Source organism: Battus philenor, unplaced genomic scaffold, assembly GCF_028537555.1.
Source record: "Battus philenor isolate CCGP_79_NKW_IND1 unplaced genomic scaffold, ilBatPhil1.0.hap1 SCAF_12, whole genome shotgun sequence".
NCBI lineage: Eukaryota > Metazoa > Arthropoda > Insecta > Lepidoptera > Papilionidae > Battus > Battus philenor.
The window spans coordinates 12,062,884-12,081,609 of NW_027181674.1; the positions used below are offsets into that span (position 1 = coordinate 12,062,884).

The window sequence follows — 18,726 nt, forward strand, 5'->3', positions numbered from 1 at the left end:
TTCTTCTACCTCAATAGATGTGTATAATTCTAAATCGCCTAGTTCTATCTAAAGATGGGTGTTCAACAGCGTTCTGTTTTGGAATTTTATTTTCTTCACATGAGTTGCCGTTTTCCTAAACGGTCTATGTGACCTACTTTTTGCTGATTATACCTCACATATTTTTAAAGTTGAGTTTAATGGAAATTTTCATGGTAAAATAGTGCACTGTCATTTGTTCTTGTTAAGAAAAATATTTGGGTGGAGTTTTCATTTTTTTATGTAATAATTATGGCTTACTTATTAACCAACAAATGCGAGAACTGACTAACTCAAAGGTTTTCTTAGACATTATTTTAGATAAGAACCTTCAATTCAACCCTCATGTCAAGATCGAACAACAGATTTAGCGTCGCAAGTGGAATGGAAACCTGAACGAAAGGAAAAGTATCATATTCGAAACTCATCGAGACAAAGTGAAGAGTAAAGCGAAAGACAGTTCCACAATGTGGTGCATATGCCCAACGCAGGAACAGAAGTAACTAGGAGCGACGATCAAAGTAACCACTGGTCATTGACCCTACCAAATACATGGCAATACTATGGTTGGACCATAGTAACATGACACGCTACGTAGAGGTGAACAGATAGCGTGCGAAGGAAACCATCCATTCGTCCCTGCTTTTCCCAGATTACCTGATATAAATCGTTTAGAATTTTATCTTTTTCGTCTTCTTAATGCATGCTCTTGTGCAGAATGATTGGTTACAGGAATATAAATTTTATTGTTGAACTGAACGTTGTACAAGTTTAACTTTGCCGTCAATTATATCAATGGTTTTGGAAATCATTGATAGAGTAATCAACTCAATGGTTTGTTTATTTGTTTGTTTATCTAGTACAACAAAAACTATTGAGGATTTTTAAACGGACTTTCTTTAACAAATTAAAAGAATGGGCATAAATGTATGAAAGTCATTCAACTTTAAATTGTATTAGGAAATAATAAGACTGTGCGCTAAGAAAAACATAATCACCAAAATTTTCACCAAATATGTCGATTCTTTTATCAAAAGTTTCAATATAACAGGTTTCTATTAACCACGTCACAGATTTTGACCCTTTAATGTATGCAGCTCTTTTATCATCCCTTTCCGTATACTTTAAAGCCGTTAGAGCAATGCATCACTTACGGCTGATGTCTCCGATATTAATGAAGTCAATTTAATTAACAAAATAATTACAAACATGATGTCTCTTTTGCCTTAGTAAGAATGAAAATGTTTACTCATGTTCGTCATTTCGCAAACGATAACATATTAATTGAGTCGCACCCAATATCTAGAATTTGAAAATAAATAATTAAGTAAACTAATTATAGGTATCATTTAGCACGCGCTCTTTTTGCAATTTATTATTAAAAATTTCATTGAATAAATATTTCCAACAACTTCTTCGTTACGTTTTTTTTTATAATGGCATTAGCAACAAAGAGATTGAGACATACTTAAAATAATGAAGCTGTGTAAATCCGTTTAGCAAAAGCGGTACATCGCCAACAATAATAAAACCTTTGAATTTGACAAAAATTAAATATTTACTGATTAAATTGTTTCAGAAATTGTCGAATTGAAAAATTGTTTAAAACATATTTTGAAGGTTGTGAAAATAAAAATTAATGCCAGAAAATGTAACATGGAACATTTCGCAATTTTAATTTTTTATCAAATAATGTGGTGGTTGATGACAAGATGAATGCAATCATTAAAATGTGACAAAAATTCAACTTTTCTGATGTTAGCAAAATGCGACCGAAACGAACTTTACTCTTCTTGATTTTTTTGAACGCTTTTAAAACCTTAAAGATCCAAATTATGAACAGGAAGAAGTTCGATTTACAAACGAAAGGCTTGTAGGAAATATTTCTCGTACCGAAGACTATTAAAGAAACTAACACGATAAATCAATTATCCATGCCCTTCTACCGGCGAATTCATTTTAACTTTGGCCAAATAAAATGAAGACAGCCAAACAACCTCCATAAACCCGTTGAAGTAGACAATGTTGACAGAAGAATACCTATCTATCACCCAGAGATCAGAAGATGTCAAAATGTCTTCACATGTGCTCTAGAAATATAGAAGCAGAAGAAAAAATGCTGCGAAATTTACCAATTCCACCCGTAAGGGTCACTTTCTTGAATCATGAAGATAATAAACCAGAGGTAATTTCTTTACCCGACGTCATATATTATTATCAATGAGAATTAGAAAGCTATTACTTTCTTAACGAATGCAATTAGGCCTGAATTGAGTATAGATAATACTGTAATAGTATTCAAAGTTAATCAACAGGTTATCTGTTTCATGTACATATTTATTGTAAATTTATTCTAAATACAAAACTACACTCCTCCCCATAAGCAAATAATTGGATATATATAAGTACAATCATATCATTACTAACGTAATGTAATTTCGGTTTAATAGTTTATTTTATATTTATACAATTTCACGGATACTGAATACTATGTTAGTGTGATCCAAACAGTCACTAATATGTTTCTGTCAAGCAATAATCTGGTCAACGTTGTGTTGATTTTCTTTGTCATAGGCAAGTACAAATTGGTTTCCAATGATCACCACTGCAATTTCTTCATGTTTTTATTTCTATGGCATTAAAAAAAATTTAATTTAGTCAAATTTTTAATCGTTAATTATTTTTAACTTTTTATTTAATTACAATCAAAAACAAATATAATCTCAATACCTATACTATATATATTCGTTGGACAGGACTAATAAAAAAAATACACAAACTTATTATTCAGTGTTAAGGACGTGTTTACATTAGTATCGTTTTATCTACGAAATATAAAAAAACCCTTTTGTTTATTACTTCACTATTAAAGTAAGAAACCCGAAAACTACCAGCTTATACCGAATTTTACATAATGTAAAATTTTTTTTCTTACGTAACTAGAAAAAAATTCCATGTGTAAAAGCATCTTTAGATTTCTTTAGAGCTGTTAACGCATGCTACGATCATCTGTCCCTTTCACTTGCTTATAAATGTGCGTCTGAAAGGCCTTTTAATACAAAAGCAAATGAACAAGAGACTAGTCTAAGTATAAAATTGTAGCTTGTGTCACTCTACTTGCATGTGTTAAATGTAGGATTAATTAATTTAACATTTAAAGCATAGTGGATCATCCAATTCGCGAGAACACCGAGTTTGAGACAAATACCCAATTCATAGTTACGTAAAAATAGTGACACAGGTAGACTAATGATAAAGAATAGGAATAAAAATAAACTTTGTCTTAAGAAAGTTAACAAATCTTTCATAGGTGTCATTGTAGTCATATATACACACGAAAATTCTATATAACATGTCTTGGACCTTCATTCGAAATGTACGGAACTCGGTGTGTTATATTGTTGATGTTTCTCATTTGTATTGTGGACATTATGATATATACATCAAAAAGTGTTGTAGACATGTTAAATTTCATTTAAAAAGAGCGAATGTTCGGATACTGGCCGATACTTCTCAGCAGATCAGCATTCCGTACCGGCGGCAGCTTACTACTAACAATGTTAAAATAACCGACGATTTAAAATTGTGTGTTAATGCCAACTATATAAGAAAGGACCAATATCTAGCCACCTCCGCACATGCAGTGGTTGTCGTGCATGAAAGTGCACCGCCCGCCAGCCCGCTCGTAAATGCGCATGCGACAGACAATGCAAACTACACAACCGCCACCGCAAATTCACTCAACACGTGCTTCACCCCTCCACGGGGCATCTTCAGGAGTTGTTACACAGATTAGTGCTAAACACCGAGTCTAGTCACCGAGTTGTCATTAAATAATGCCAACTATATTAAACGGGGTTAAAGTACATTTCATATTTTAAGTATTATATTAATTTTATTTTTAGCATCTGAAAGTAAATTCGTAATTATCTTTCAATTGTCTAAATATTTGATTATTTTTGAACTAAGAAATATTTTTTCAGGTTTCAAGACGTGTGTACAAGGAGCTTTTTTAAGATGCTATACCGAGTTAGTTCATTCAATTAATTTATTATACACATACATACAAACACATTAACGATATATAGTCTATAATCTCGGCCGAAACATAACCGTTATTAATTTGAAAACACACACGCGCGCAAACATATCAAAAGAAACAAGCATATTTCATTTTGTATTTATCTAATTTTCTGTATTAATATTCACCATCATATGATAATAATGTTTATGTTTTTAATAATTTAATATCAATTATATGTTGCTCATTTTATTAATATTTAGAGAATGCTTTTTTTTTTTTTTTTATTCTTTATTAACGTTTAATTAAAGGCTACAATTAATATGGCCAGGGTTGTGTACTCCTATAATGAGCACACATTTAAATTTGTTTAATATTATATGAAACTAATGACGTTTTATATTAAGTTTGACTGTTTGCCTAATACAAATAAAAATAGAACTGTAAATTTAAAATTTTAGACAGGCGTTCGTTTTGTGAAAATAGCTTTCTCATTAAATTGGCTACTATTTTTTTTTTAATTAGAATAGAATATGGAATATTATGTTGCGCGCCACCCTTCTGACATTCACCACCTAAATCGCTACCCATAACAATAGACTACCTGAGCTATCTATAAAACAAATATAACAATTTAATATCTTTCCTTAACACTTTCAGTTCACTAGACGATCCAATGATCACACCATTATCATCACCGTTACCGCTTATACAGAATAACTCTTGCATCGATCCGGAGAGGGTGACGAAAATATTTATATCAGGCTTCAACCGCGATGTAAATGCAGAAGAGAGCAAAGGTTTTATATCCACCTATCTGTACAAGGGTGGACTCAACGTTATCTACTTGGATTGGGCAGAGGAGGCCAAGCAAGGGAATTGGGTAGTTCTGGGATACATACGTGCAGTTATAAACACAGAAAAGGTAAGTTGGTACCTACTCAAAGAGAGTAATTAAAATGAGGAGATCCAAATAATAACCGAAGTCTCTCACGATTGCCAATGAAGTACTTCTCAAGAAGCGACCACGAGGCTAGGTAATAGGCGGGCCAACAACATAGTGAAGGTAGCGATGTCGCTAAATGCGGGCAACGTAAAACCGATCATGGTTGTGCACTGATCACCTACACATAACACGGCGACCGCATACGCCTAACCCGCGTTCAAGCGAGGGCGGTCCGGAGATGCCTGTGTCTCTCCCGACCGCCAAATAGTCCTCGCTTCGTGCTACATACTCAACACCCCACTCACTACATTATACACTTACACGGTTATAGTTTTCCACTTGTAGACGTCTTCGTCGTAACTGAGATACGATCCCCAGCGTAAAATTTTTAGTCCGTGGACCTCTGTTTCCACGGGCTCAATGAAGCTGCAAAAAGCCTAGACCGACTAGCAGCACAACATCTAATACATCAAATAGCAAATAGCAGACTTTTGGGAGAGACCTGACTTGCAGATATGCCTGAATACCGGATTTTCGAAACATAAATCCGGAAACTCTAGGTTATTATAATTACAGATGGCCGCTGGCCTTCTTGTTTAAATAAACATATGTTATATAAGCAATAGATTGTTTTGAAATATTCTGTCGATGGAAATTATATACATACATAGTGAAATGTTTGAAGTATAAAAGATTTATAGTCGTGAATGTGTATTACATATTAGTCGTTTAAAAGAGTGTGATATGTGATCTGATCTGTACATATTCGTTACGAATTTTAAAGCCATTTTTAATTATCTCAAAATATTTCTTTTTTACGCCAAGCAGATAATTGTTTTACAAATATACATAATCACAATATAAATCGTCCTGTGTGTAAAGCTAACTGAATTGCTCAAAAAGTTGACAATAACCTTAAAATTTATTAGGAATAGCAGTATAATTTATGCCATTCGTTTATTATCTTGAGATAACGAAATTCAAGTTAAAAATGACACATATAACAAAAATTAAACCACCAAATTAACAAAATTTAACTAACTGTACAGTTGAATATTACAAAGCAAATATCAACCATCATATCGCATAAATACGAAAGATATATACAATCTTGTATCAAAACATTCAAATGAATACGCTACTATGTTTATATCTTATTGTTGGTAGCCATACACCTCTACCCTAAAGCAGCGGAGATCTTATACTGCCTTATTTAGTTTTATATTTGCTTTCTTAATATCCTAGTTACTATATCAGATTACCTAACTCTGCCTCTTATTCTCGTTTAATATAAACCTGAATTTCAATATTCATGCGTGATATCTATTGATCTAATAATGACATCAAGCATGATGGTATAGCTAATTGTTTCCGCTATATACATAAAATTAACTTAGCATTGATCATGCATCAGCGGTGCCTGATGGTCCGGCCACGACCGGTGCCGTAGTTTCTCCAGGAAACCCCGTGGTACCCTTCCTAACCAGTAGATGCATCATTTCACAGCTATGTAACATCGCTATTATGAGATTGCTACATACAGATCAAGAAATACATGGATTGCACTATATTTATTTTATTTATTACGGTTACCAATAAAATTAACAATATTACATACAAGTTCAAAATAATTAATAAAATACAGAACTAATTCTACTAATTCCTGCATATACTAAAATTAACAAATGAATCTATTCACATACATACCTTAATCTTATTTAGAAAGTTGATTGGCATTTATTATTATTTATTTAGGAATATATTTTAAGTTTCTCACATTTTTCATAGGTTGCAAATCAACTTGCAACCGCATTGATGACGTTAAGCGGCGCAGGTTTGAATCTTGACAAAGTCCATGTCATCGGTCACTCGCTTGGAGCACAGATATCAGGCATAACTGGAAGTAAAGTACGCAGTGAAGGCGGAGTTATAGCACGGTAAGATTACTCACTTTATCATTACTACTTTTTCAATAACAAATCTACACAGAAAAATTTAAAAAAGATTATCTTGGTTCAATCAAACGAACCGAATAATAGAAATGATCAACAGATAAATAAAATCCCATAATATCTATAACTCGACCTTCTAAAGAACCCTTGGATAGTTTCTTAACTCAAGTCGAGGTCCGAGTTATAACTAAGATGAGATGACATGCCAACCTCAAAAGGCAAATACCTTTAATCCACGTCAACAACAAAATCATGTCATCGTTATTTTACCCGTAGAACTTCCACGGCTATCTATACGTCTTCCTTATAGATTCCTAATACGACCAGATGGTAGAGGCCTGAATGTAGCATTTTCCGACTACCATAATACGGTTTACTGTCCACCTAGTGTAATATAATTATTAAAATAGAAATAGTTTCTTTTTATTTAATGGAATCAGGCGTTACCTTGCGGAAGTCCATCCTAAGTAAGAAAAGGACCAATACTTAGCCACTTCCGCACATGCAGTGGTAGTCGTACAACAAAGTGCACTGCCCGCCAGCCCGCTGATAAATGCGTATGCGGCAAACAATCCGAATCACACAACTGCCACCGCCAAATTACTCAACACGTGTTTCACCACTCCACGGGGAATCTTCAGAAGTTATGTTACACCGATTAACACAGAGTTTTTGGCACTAATCGGTGTTCTCTGGCGGTGGCGGTTGTGTGATTCGCATTGTTTGCCGCATACGCATTTATCAGCGAGTCGGCGGGCAGTGCACTTTGTTGCACGACTACCACTGCATGTGCGGAAGTGGCTAAATATTGGTCCTTTTCTTACTTAGAAATAGTTTCTTCCTGCTTCATCTCCACATCTATAACAAATTGCGAAGCAGAGTAGAATTAAAAATAAAATAGATAACTAGTATAAATATTAAGTTAGCGATCAATAAGAGTTCTGTTTAAAGTTCCAATGTTAATTCAATTTTATCTTTATCACCAAGTGGATGTTCGTCCTGCTTTGGTCTTGTCGTCGATGGTGATCTTATATGACTGATTATTAACACCCATTTCTCACATAAAATAATAATTAATAATATCACATAAAGGGAATTAATCCTTAATTGATTCATAACTTTTAGACTAAACTAATTATTTATGTCTTTATATATATTAATATAAAAATATATATGAATATATATAAAGACAATAATTTTAAATGGTGAGAAATTAGATAGCGAATAGATAAAATTAATAGACTTAGTCTGGTGCATAAGGTTTGGAATGGAGACAACGGAATGGTAAGCATAATAATGGACATTCGCCTACAATTTGGACAGGCGAGCTTGTTTTTTTTTAATTTGTTTTTCCCGTGTGGCACAGGGACGTAACAATTTCGGGTATAAGTTTTTTAGATATATTTATTTGATAACATTTGTTTTCCTTTCTCCCTTCAGAGTATCTGACATGCTTTTTCTTTCATTCATCCATCATAAAATCTGCAGTACTTCAGAATTGGTGGGCGAAACTCAAAGTAGTGCAAAAGGGAAGCAATGTTTCCACTGTCTATTTCCTCATTTATCTTAGAAATGCGGGACAGCCGGTGACTAGGTGCAGCACGGTCTGGTCCATCCTCGGTTCACAGCATCACGAGGAACTCTCTTAGAGCTTAAACCGTTGAAGGTTCTCTGAGGATCCCCTGTGACCGTGGACATCTGGACCAGTACCGTGTCCAGCTGCACTTAGTGAAGTACACGATAGGTCTGCGTGACGTCTAGGAAAATTCCACGTTGTCGAAGCCGTGGCGAGGTTATTATAGTCATCGGACACTGGATGGAGACTGTTTACAACCGGTCCTGTTGGAAACCTATTGGGGTATCTTTCCCAGATGTGGGCGGATGAATTGATGATTTAGATACCTCCACACGGTAGTGGTCATTTTTCCTCAAGAAGGTCGCTACAAAACTATTGCGTAAGATATAACAATTAAAATTTAATCGCTTTATTTACGTATTAGGGTTACAGCCTTGGATCCAGCTAAACCGTTATATGAAGGTTTGCTAACCATTAAACAAGGAGTGAACAATGACAGCGCGAAATTCGTAGACGTCATACATAGCGATCCCGGCGGATATGGCATTTCGGAATCAGCGGGGACAGCCGACTTTTGGCCCAACTACGAAGACAAACCCGGGCTCCAACAGCAACCAGGCTGTCCTTCTAGACCTGCTCCTCTTCTTAGTGACGAGAGTAAGATGTGTCTTTAAATTATATTTTTTCGATAAATATCCAGGAACGTCCACCCACAGGGTGGTAGTCAAGATATCTTAGACCATCCTTTTCTTAGTTTCAAATCTAAAGCTAAAAGCATATTATTAAATTCATTTTATTATAGTATAAGAGTTTTTAGTTAATCTAAATGTATGGAAATTAGTTTATTGTCTTATTAATATAATTAATATTATAATTAACACATAATAAATCGTTAAATTTCATGTAAATGTTAAGTTTCTAGCCGGCTCTTCTCATCATATCAGCCGCTGGTAGCTTACTACTTATAATAATAAAAAAATTGACTATTTGAAAGCGTATATAAATGCCTACTTGATTAAAGATATTTTGAATTTGATTTGAATTGTTACGGACAGCTATAAGGGAAGCCTATGTCCAGCTGTGGACGTCTTACAGCTAAAATAACCATCTACACGAGCACACACGTTTCCCTTATGCTGAAAGAAAACAAAAAAAAATGGAGGGAAAATTTACGTAACAATACACCGAGACTCAATATCCTGTGTTTTATTAGTCAAATAAGAAAAACTCAAAGCTAAACACAATTATCGTTAACTCTAGTAATACGTTTTATTTTCGCACATGTTATTTTATTTGCAGTGACTTTACTCGGTATAATAATAATTTAAAAATCTAAAATTGTTGTAAATTAAAAACGCTGTCCTTCCTATATCAATTATGTATTATCATTACATTGTCCCATTGTCCAAACTAAGTCCTCTACTAGCTGGATCCAAGTCATTGTTAAGTTCACGGAAACTTGCTGGATGCAGGCTGCGCAAGACCAATCATCGTAGATCTTTTTGATCGAAGCCTTACAGTGGGCATCTAACAATTTATATGATCATCATGTATAGTGATAACTTTTTCCTTCATTAAAAAAATTCTTAGTGTCTTATTATATTATGTATTACAATTCACACAAAATATGTGTCAGAATCGAACCCCAAATACTGACCGTGCGACATGGCATTTAGCATTACATTACTGGGAATCGATGTTAGTTAGTTTAAAAAAAAACAGTTGGATAATGTCAAGTTTAAATTTGTCTTTTGTCCAGGTTTGTGCAGTCACGTACGCAGCGTCGTGTATTTTCTAGAGTCCATAACCATATGCGACTGCTTCCTCGCCGCCGGAGAGCCGAACTACGAGACCTGGATCCAAAACAACGGCGAATCAAACTCCACGGCATACATGGGGGAATATGTTTCGCTTGAGTTAGTACCGACATCTTTTATTATATACAGGCTGATTGGTTACAGATGTAAAAGGTTTAAAAGAGTGAACTTATAGCTCTTCGCTGCCATTATGACATAGTACACCCTATTCAAAAATCATCATTTGCAGACTTTGCACTTTGACTTTGTAAGAGTTTCAGAGTGACCAATTTATACAGTGTAAAGAGGCTTTAAAGAGCTTTTTGCTGGAAAAAGAGCTATATATACATCATTCTTAGGCTTTTATACTTGTAACAATTCACTGTGTGTAAACTAAGCACATGGTGTAATCCAATACTCCTAGTAGTTTCGCCGCGTGCATATCGAAAGCGAGGTACAGCGGTTTCGGTAGCACTATAAAACCGCGCTTACATTTTGAATTTACGCGAGTAAATCAATATTCCTAGTATAACTCTTAACCTAAGTGTATTATAATCACACAGAACAGTTATTGCCATTATTAAAAATAATATGACATGAATGCCATATAAAGTTAAAAAAAAAAAATATTTATAAGAATGTTTTTGTGATACCAATTGTATATGCAAATGTGTTTCTATAATTTTAAATTCTGACACAGCAAACATTAAACAATTCACTTTATTAATTTGAAAACTAACATTTTACTAATACAATTTTACAATTTCAGTGCCCGCGGAAACTACTATCTCGTGACTAATGATCGACCGCCATACAGCAAAGGACAAGACGGCACGAATCCCAAAAATCGAGTTTCTTGACAATGCTATAGAGGAAATATATAGCTATAGAGGAATTCAATTTATTCAATAAAATTCATTTCCCATAGTTATCAAATTAAATAAATTATTTCTAATAAAACAGTACTTGTTTTTAAACGGTTTTATTTAGTTCGACCCGTACGGAATTTATATGTTTATTTATTTGGTTCAAAATTAAAAATTGAAATTTAAACACCTTCCCGTTGTCAGATTGATCTGAAATTTGGTACACACATTTAATTTAGATGACAATACAATATAATAAAATCAATAACATTATAAATCTAAGATGGCCGCTGATACAAAATGGCGGATTACATATTTTTCCTCAACCCCCTCAATATGGGTATCAAATGAAAGGGCTACACTAGTAAAACACGATAATTATGTCAAAATTTATAATTCAAGATGGACGCCGTTCCAATATGGCGGACTAGGTACATATTTTTCCACAATCACCACAATATGGGTATCAAAAAACCGTTTAACTTAAAAGTTTTTTAAATGTATTTATATTTAAGAGGATTTTGAAAGTTCATCAGTATACATTTTAATTGTACAATCATCATTTTCCTGATGAAATCAGATCCAAAAACAATCGAAAACCGGCATATTCCAGGGGATCGGCAAATAGAAGTGGCAGTGGACGAGTCATGTTCCGCACAGAATAGCAGCTAGCCGCTGGGGGCTTCAAGGTTCTGGAGTTGAAACAACTAACCGGCAACGGCAGCATGACTACAAGACCCTGTTAAGTCGTCGAAAGACACTGAATGGAACAGCTTCCAAGCGGTACTATTCGAACGTGGACTTCTACGTGGAAAGCTCATGTGCAATTGACATCCTGTGGTACATCTGATAGCTGACTGTCCCGCATTCCGTCGACCTCGATTAGCCTCTGAAAGCCGAATGGGCAAAAAGATTAGCGAGGACAACATCGCCTCACAAATGAAAGATCAAATGCTGCAGGAAGATAGTGGACGACGGAATAAAAAGAAATAAAACTGATACAGGTCGGATAAGCAAACATATAAACAGGAGGTAGAGAATAAAAAATTAAACTAGAATTAAAAGGACTAGGAAGAAATAATAAAAGCCTAAAAAAATGTTAGTAAAAATTGTGACAATTCGTAATTTAATCATATTGAATAAGAATTTAAAATAGCACAAAATAAATATAAATTATGGTAAAAAAATGTTATATAACCGGGATCTATGATATTCGAGGAACGTGGTGAAAGAAGTGACGTTATAAATAAACGAAAATAAAATAATGATAGCAAATTGTAGAATGAAAGAAGAGGAAAGATAGATCATACTAAGAATGAGAGAAGAGTACAAAAAAAGTGAAAACAAAGTGAAAAAATCATTAAAGAATGTCAAACCCTGTCCTATAACAAGATAGGATGTACGAATTATTGTCTTTTATTGTTTTGAAACAAAAACTCATTTACAAATCTTGTATATTTCACTACGTCTTTGTATTCCAAGCGGTAGCTGGAAGTTTATATGACACGGTTTAAAAAGTAAATTGGAATACGTAACAAAGATCGATATGTCCGAAGCAGTTCGCGCTCGGCCCCAAAATAACGTAACAATGACTCCGGCATCGCACGTGCGTCTGGTTTGAATGAGGATTATATTAAAATCGTAACATTAATATTCATACGGGTTTGTTAAACTCAAATAACGAATCGACGGGGGCAAGAACACGATAATGAACGTAATTATTTTTTCACTGTTAATTAATTTAAATAAATAGGTCACTTCATTATAGAAATATCCAAAAATTTACACAAAGACACAGACTTCGCTAGACATAAATAATCCAAGTTTGTTTATTCTAGAAAATGGTTGTACAAAAATATACATTACCAAACATTTACCTATTCAACATTGCATTTTATCAAGATGGTAAATATAATATGAACAATTTTCAAACTTATTAATATATTGTACGGTCCCTGGGATGAATTAAATTTGTTATAAAACAACACGACTATGTACGGAATTTCGTGTATATTTTCATGTATTATTTTCAATAAACACTAACCAGATTACAATACGTCGCAATTTCAACATGTTTTCTCAATATGTTTTTTTTGGACCGGGCAGTCTCCGCGAAAAGCTCGAAGCCTCCGGGGAAGTCTCGGAACGAGTTGCTACATATTTTTAAATCGCTTCAGCGCACGCTCCAAGGACTGGAATGACTACCTCAGATTGGGAACTTGGTGGTAATACCCGCTTAGCATTTCGACCCAAAGGCGCACAAAAGGACCGAACCTCGGCTTGGTCCTTTTGTGCGCCTTTATATTTTGAAATATATATTTAAAATGTATATTTTGTAATTACAAAAATGTAATCGAATATTTTAGTCGAAATTTCGATAGTCTTTATTTCCTTTCTTTTAATACCCAATTAACAGTTCATTTAATAATAAAATAAGCCAAATTTAAAAACCTTAAAAACCTTTCTTGATTCCTTTTTAACACACCTAAAACTATAGTCTGAGTTTTATACCGATGTATAAGAGCAATAGTTTAAAGATTTGCATTTTTAATGGCCGCTTCCTCGACCCCCTTGCGAGTATGATTTCCTACAATCTTTTTTTAGCCGACATCTCAGCCAAAGGAGTCTTATATTCATTGGTTAGTAAAATATCGTGATGCACAAACTTATGAGGTCCACAAAAATCCGTAGATCAATGTTTGTTTGAAAGCCTTTTCTTCCTGGTATTCGAAGTAAAGGTCCTCGACCGAGGACAATTGTTGGTATCACAAATAAACTAATCTATACAGAATGTCACTCGTCAATAAAAATAAACTCTTCCTTTGTTAAATTTTCACGATTAAACCTTTATATTTTCAAGCCCGTATAACCATAAAACATCGCTCTTGACACAAATAAACCCCGCCTCCTTATCTGGCGCCTTCATGTAAGTCTAAATATCAGTTTTGATTACGATTATGCGCCCTCCAAACGCGGTATCAAGGACATGAGTTGTAAACATTTTTATTAGGGTTGCCAAACGGCTACCAATTTTAAACGATCGATTTATCGTCTTAGTACAAATAAGACTTTATTGCCCATTATTACTTAAGATATTTATTAAAGGAGTACTTTATTATTTTAAAACTTATTTTTTTGTAAACATATAGATATTGTAGCGTTTTCGCGAGAACTCTCAATATGACTCCCGTTTGCCAACGACACTTTTTGCGTATTGCTTTTATTAATTTTTTAAAAAGGAATAATATCCCAAAGAACTTTAGCGATAACAATCGGAAAGAGTGAAAGAGGAAAGCCGTAATTTAGAATGGCATTAAGGAGTCAAGAGTTGCGAGAAATAATACGTAAGCTTGTGCTTAAATACAAAAATAAATGACTTCCGCTATCCATTTAATTACTCACTTAAATCTGGATAAAACTTATAAAAGTAGAAAAAATTGTAATAAATAAATAAATAATGGTTTCAGCCGTAAAACGTTCACTGCTGGAGAAATACCTTCCTCATAGATTTCCAGTAGGGTAGGTTTAAAGTGACTTGTATGCAGTATCTTCCCACAACCTGAACAAAGTCGTCTTTCCACCTCGAGCGTGGACATCCTATACCTAAGTCCGTCTTAAGCTACACATCATTATTTCTTTATTAATTACATGCTGTGGTCGCAACTTCTTCCGCGTGGAATATAATCAAAATCAAATATTTATTCAGGTTATTTAGGTAATTAACATAACAGAATTTTTCGAAATTGTTAAAAAAATAATTTTGGTACATTTACCATATATATACATATATATATATATATATATATATATATATATATGTGTGTGTGTGTGTGTATATATCCCATATATATAATATGTATACATACATTTATATTCATATGCATGAAGTAAAAATCTATGATATTTTAATATTACAAATAAAAAAAAGACAAATTATATTTATTTGTATGGATGTGTAGTAGACTTTCATAATGGCATCATCAATATTATTAAAATAGTTTAAAAGAGAATAACACATTATGATAGATATCTAACTTGTTATTAATGGCTGACAGAAGAGGGATGGCAAGTGCTTTATTACCTTAGTGCGACTAAGACGGACTACTGGTGCAGGCGACGACAGGGTCGATAAACACCCTAAAATACAAAACGGTATTAATGCTGTTACCGGAGCTTAATTTTATTCCCGTTTTTAAGAAATTAGAGTCTGATATTCCTCTCTAAAAGTTAATCCTATAAATTATTAAATATGAAAATTAACATGATATCGGGATAGATTCTAAGCCGAAGCTATGAATAACAAGCTATGGTTAAAACTACGAAAGATACGTTACATCCTTTAGTGGACTCGTGCGAGATACAGCCTGGACATAAGAAGAAATAATTGTCCTAGTATTGCGAAAATATTTTTTCATTAATAAACATCTAACGGAATGTGAACAAATGTATCGCTAAGAACAAAAACAAAAACTCAAAGAATTCAGCTAACATCAGTTTTTTTATACCTTCGAAATTATTCATGTCATATTTTCATTTGTAGTAAAAAAGGAAATTTTCCTTGTAAAAAAGGTCATAATGCATTATTCTTATAGAACATAAATCACAGAGTAAATAAAAACAGCTTGAAAAACTTTGGTGTCAATAAAAAGGCGATAAAGTATACCAAATTAAATACTTATACTGTAAGGTCGTCTCGTTTATACTATTATTGAAAATGTGCTGTTCGTATTTTATCGGATAATAAAAAATATTAAGGAAGCTCGCGTTCCATTAATTCAATTTCACACGTTTTATGCTGCCTTACTGATTTTTAAGTCTGAGCTAAAAGAGTCGAAGATATAAAGGATATATTTTTAGTGTTAGCTACCTTATTCTCCCTCTGAGCCGTACTGAACTAAATGAGTTAAAGATATAAAAGAGTGATATATATCCCAAGTTCGAAAAATATAAATCACTGTTTCTCTCTCTATTTCTAAGGTATAAACTATAATTGTTTTGAAATAAAATTTTGTTTTAGCAGTCTTTTGTTTATTTTTATATGAGTAGCTTGTTTAAATTTATCAAGCATACTGTTTATTTTAATGTCTGCAATCTTTTTTATACAGTTAAATTAATATTAACTCGTTTTGTTTTATCCAATTTTATAAAATTATGGAACGTCGCGGTTTCAGCCCATAGACGCCCACTGACAGCCTTAGGACTCCCGAAAAGATATCTAAGGGGGGTATACCCTAATCGCCACGCATGGCAGGCGGGTTGTCGAGCGCAGTGCGGTCTTGAAGTACTCAGAGGACGCTGCTTCCTATCCTCTAGAAACTTGTTTGTTAACACTGCCAATCCTGTATGTATATGTGTGAATTATAAGATTTTATTCTAAGAATCGAACTAGCGACCTACGATCTTAGTATTCTATCACTGCTCAAAATTATGGAACAAATGCCCGCTTTTTCAAAACATGTTTATTTTATTGCAAATGTTTTATATGGGCTTTTCAATTTTCTACTGCACAAATCAAGACAGTATCTATAATTAATCGTTGTTTATTATTAAGGTATTAAATAAAAAGTAGCGATCACTCTTCCATAAGTTTTTTTTCATTCATTTTACTCTATAGGACTTTAATTTTCGACACTTCATCTTCATCATGTCAACTGATACAAGGAATAAGGCTCTATAAACACACACATTACATACCAGTCAATAACTTTTAGAAGTACCTGTCGAAGGACGTATACTCCTAACAAACTCCATCTTTAATTTTCAGGTATAAATAAATTATTATTTAAATACATAATAGCTTCATTGTTACTGTGAATTGAATTATATGGATTGTTTAAATATGGAAAACATCGTAATGCACGCATCTTTGGCAAAGTAAAACTTGTACCAATATGTGTACAAGTTTATCTTTGCTTACTGTAAAGTTTATAAAAATCGAATTTTACAATTCATCCGTTTCTCCTGTTACTCTGTTCCGGTTCAAATAACTAAGTAGCGGTTATAATAACTGGGCTAAAGAGACACAACACAGGAGAGCGGAACTTAACGAAAACGGCCCAAGATTTTCAGCTTCGTCATCATAAACACATCACATTCGTATAGGAGATAAATTTTTGACTATAAAATTACGACTGTTAAGTTTCGTCATATATGCAATATAGCTCTGTACACAGACTTCGCAATCATCTATTTTTTTCTCTCGATGAAAATTTTTTTGCAAATTTAGGAAAATATGAAAAGGATTAGCCGAACGGTTAAGCCGTTTGCTATTGTAGTTCTTAGTAAAACATTCCGCTATTTATTATTATGGATAAAGAATACTTGTTATATACTAAACTATCGAGAAACACGCAAATATGCTCCAAATAAGGTTTATATTTTTAAAAATTTTAAAGAGTTTTCTTTTTCTTTTTCAAATGGAGGACCACTGCAAGGCATTGGTTTCCTCCAAAGATCTCCACGATGATAGAAAAATATGATTGATATAATATTGATTTTAACAAAACCTTCAAGATTTTTCAACTGACTTTTAACTTTCCATCCATTTCTTTGTATAACCTTATAAAAAAATCAACTTTAGCATGTCAATACATTTATGGTAATAATTATAAATAAATTTTGAAATATTTGCGCTGTATTAAGTCTAACCATGTGTATTGTGATTTTTCCTTTTCTTATTAAGGTTTTGATCTATCTACACTTATGCGTAACAATAAAAAACAATCTAAAGAATAAATCAAATCAGATCTATTGTATTTTTATATTGTTTTTTTAATTTATTTGTCCATAATATCGTATAATAAAACCGACCATGGTTTTCAATTGCTGACTATAAATATTTATAAAACTAAAAACTAAAAACGATAAAAAGTTAATTATTTTTTTAATAGTTGTCAGTTATATTATTTAATAACATGCACGACACGTCTATATTCAATTTCAATAATTTGCTGCGTCAACAAATTTAATTGAAATGTTCACGGTAGGAAAACCTCGATCGATTGACATAAAAACTATAAGACACTTCGCAGTTGGGTTAAGGTTACATTTTGGCATTGTAGGCAAATGGCAAAAAGCTACGAACTCTATCAAGTATACCTATTAAAAAAATAATCATGCTGAATACGAAAAAAGACATACATAACACAAGTTCTTTAACAATAAATAAATGTTCTTATGTATTGCTTTTTTCTCGTACATCGCATGATTATAATTATAATACAAAATTAAGTAGCCAGTTAACTGTACTATAATCAATATTAGATCTTAACATCTTTAACGCGGAAAGTTAATGCGATCCTGGGTTCTATTGCAAGAAAGCAAATTCTTCTTTTTTTTTAAAAAAAAATATGTAACAATTACGATATTTAAAGAGTAGTATAAAAAAGAATGATTTAAAATCTAATATTATTAAAAAAGTATTTTTTTTTTCAAATTTTACAAATATATAATAAACATTTTAAATATAAATTGTAATATAACAATACGGCCACCGAACAAAAATCTATGCAAAGGTTCATTGTTATCCAAATAATAAGTGATAAAGGAAAT

The 18,726-nt window shown here is 33.0% G+C and overlaps 1 protein-coding gene across 1 annotated transcript; it reads left to right on the forward strand.

Annotated features, from left to right (window-relative positions):
- The first annotated feature begins 2,039 nt into the window (after positions 1-2,039).
- On the forward strand, positions 2,040-11,227 carry LOC137933021 (lipase member H-like). Its single transcript, XM_068776747.1, has 7 exons — positions 2,040-2,203; positions 4,002-4,047; positions 4,700-4,964; positions 6,774-6,922; positions 8,938-9,170; positions 10,273-10,429; positions 11,079-11,227. The coding sequence occupies exons 3-7, from the start codon at positions 4,716-4,718 to the stop codon at positions 11,167-11,169; spliced, it is 879 nt and encodes a 292-aa protein (XP_068632848.1). The 5' UTR covers positions 2,040-2,203; positions 4,002-4,047; positions 4,700-4,715; the 3' UTR covers positions 11,170-11,227.
- The last annotated feature ends 7,499 nt before the right edge of the window (positions 11,228-18,726 follow it).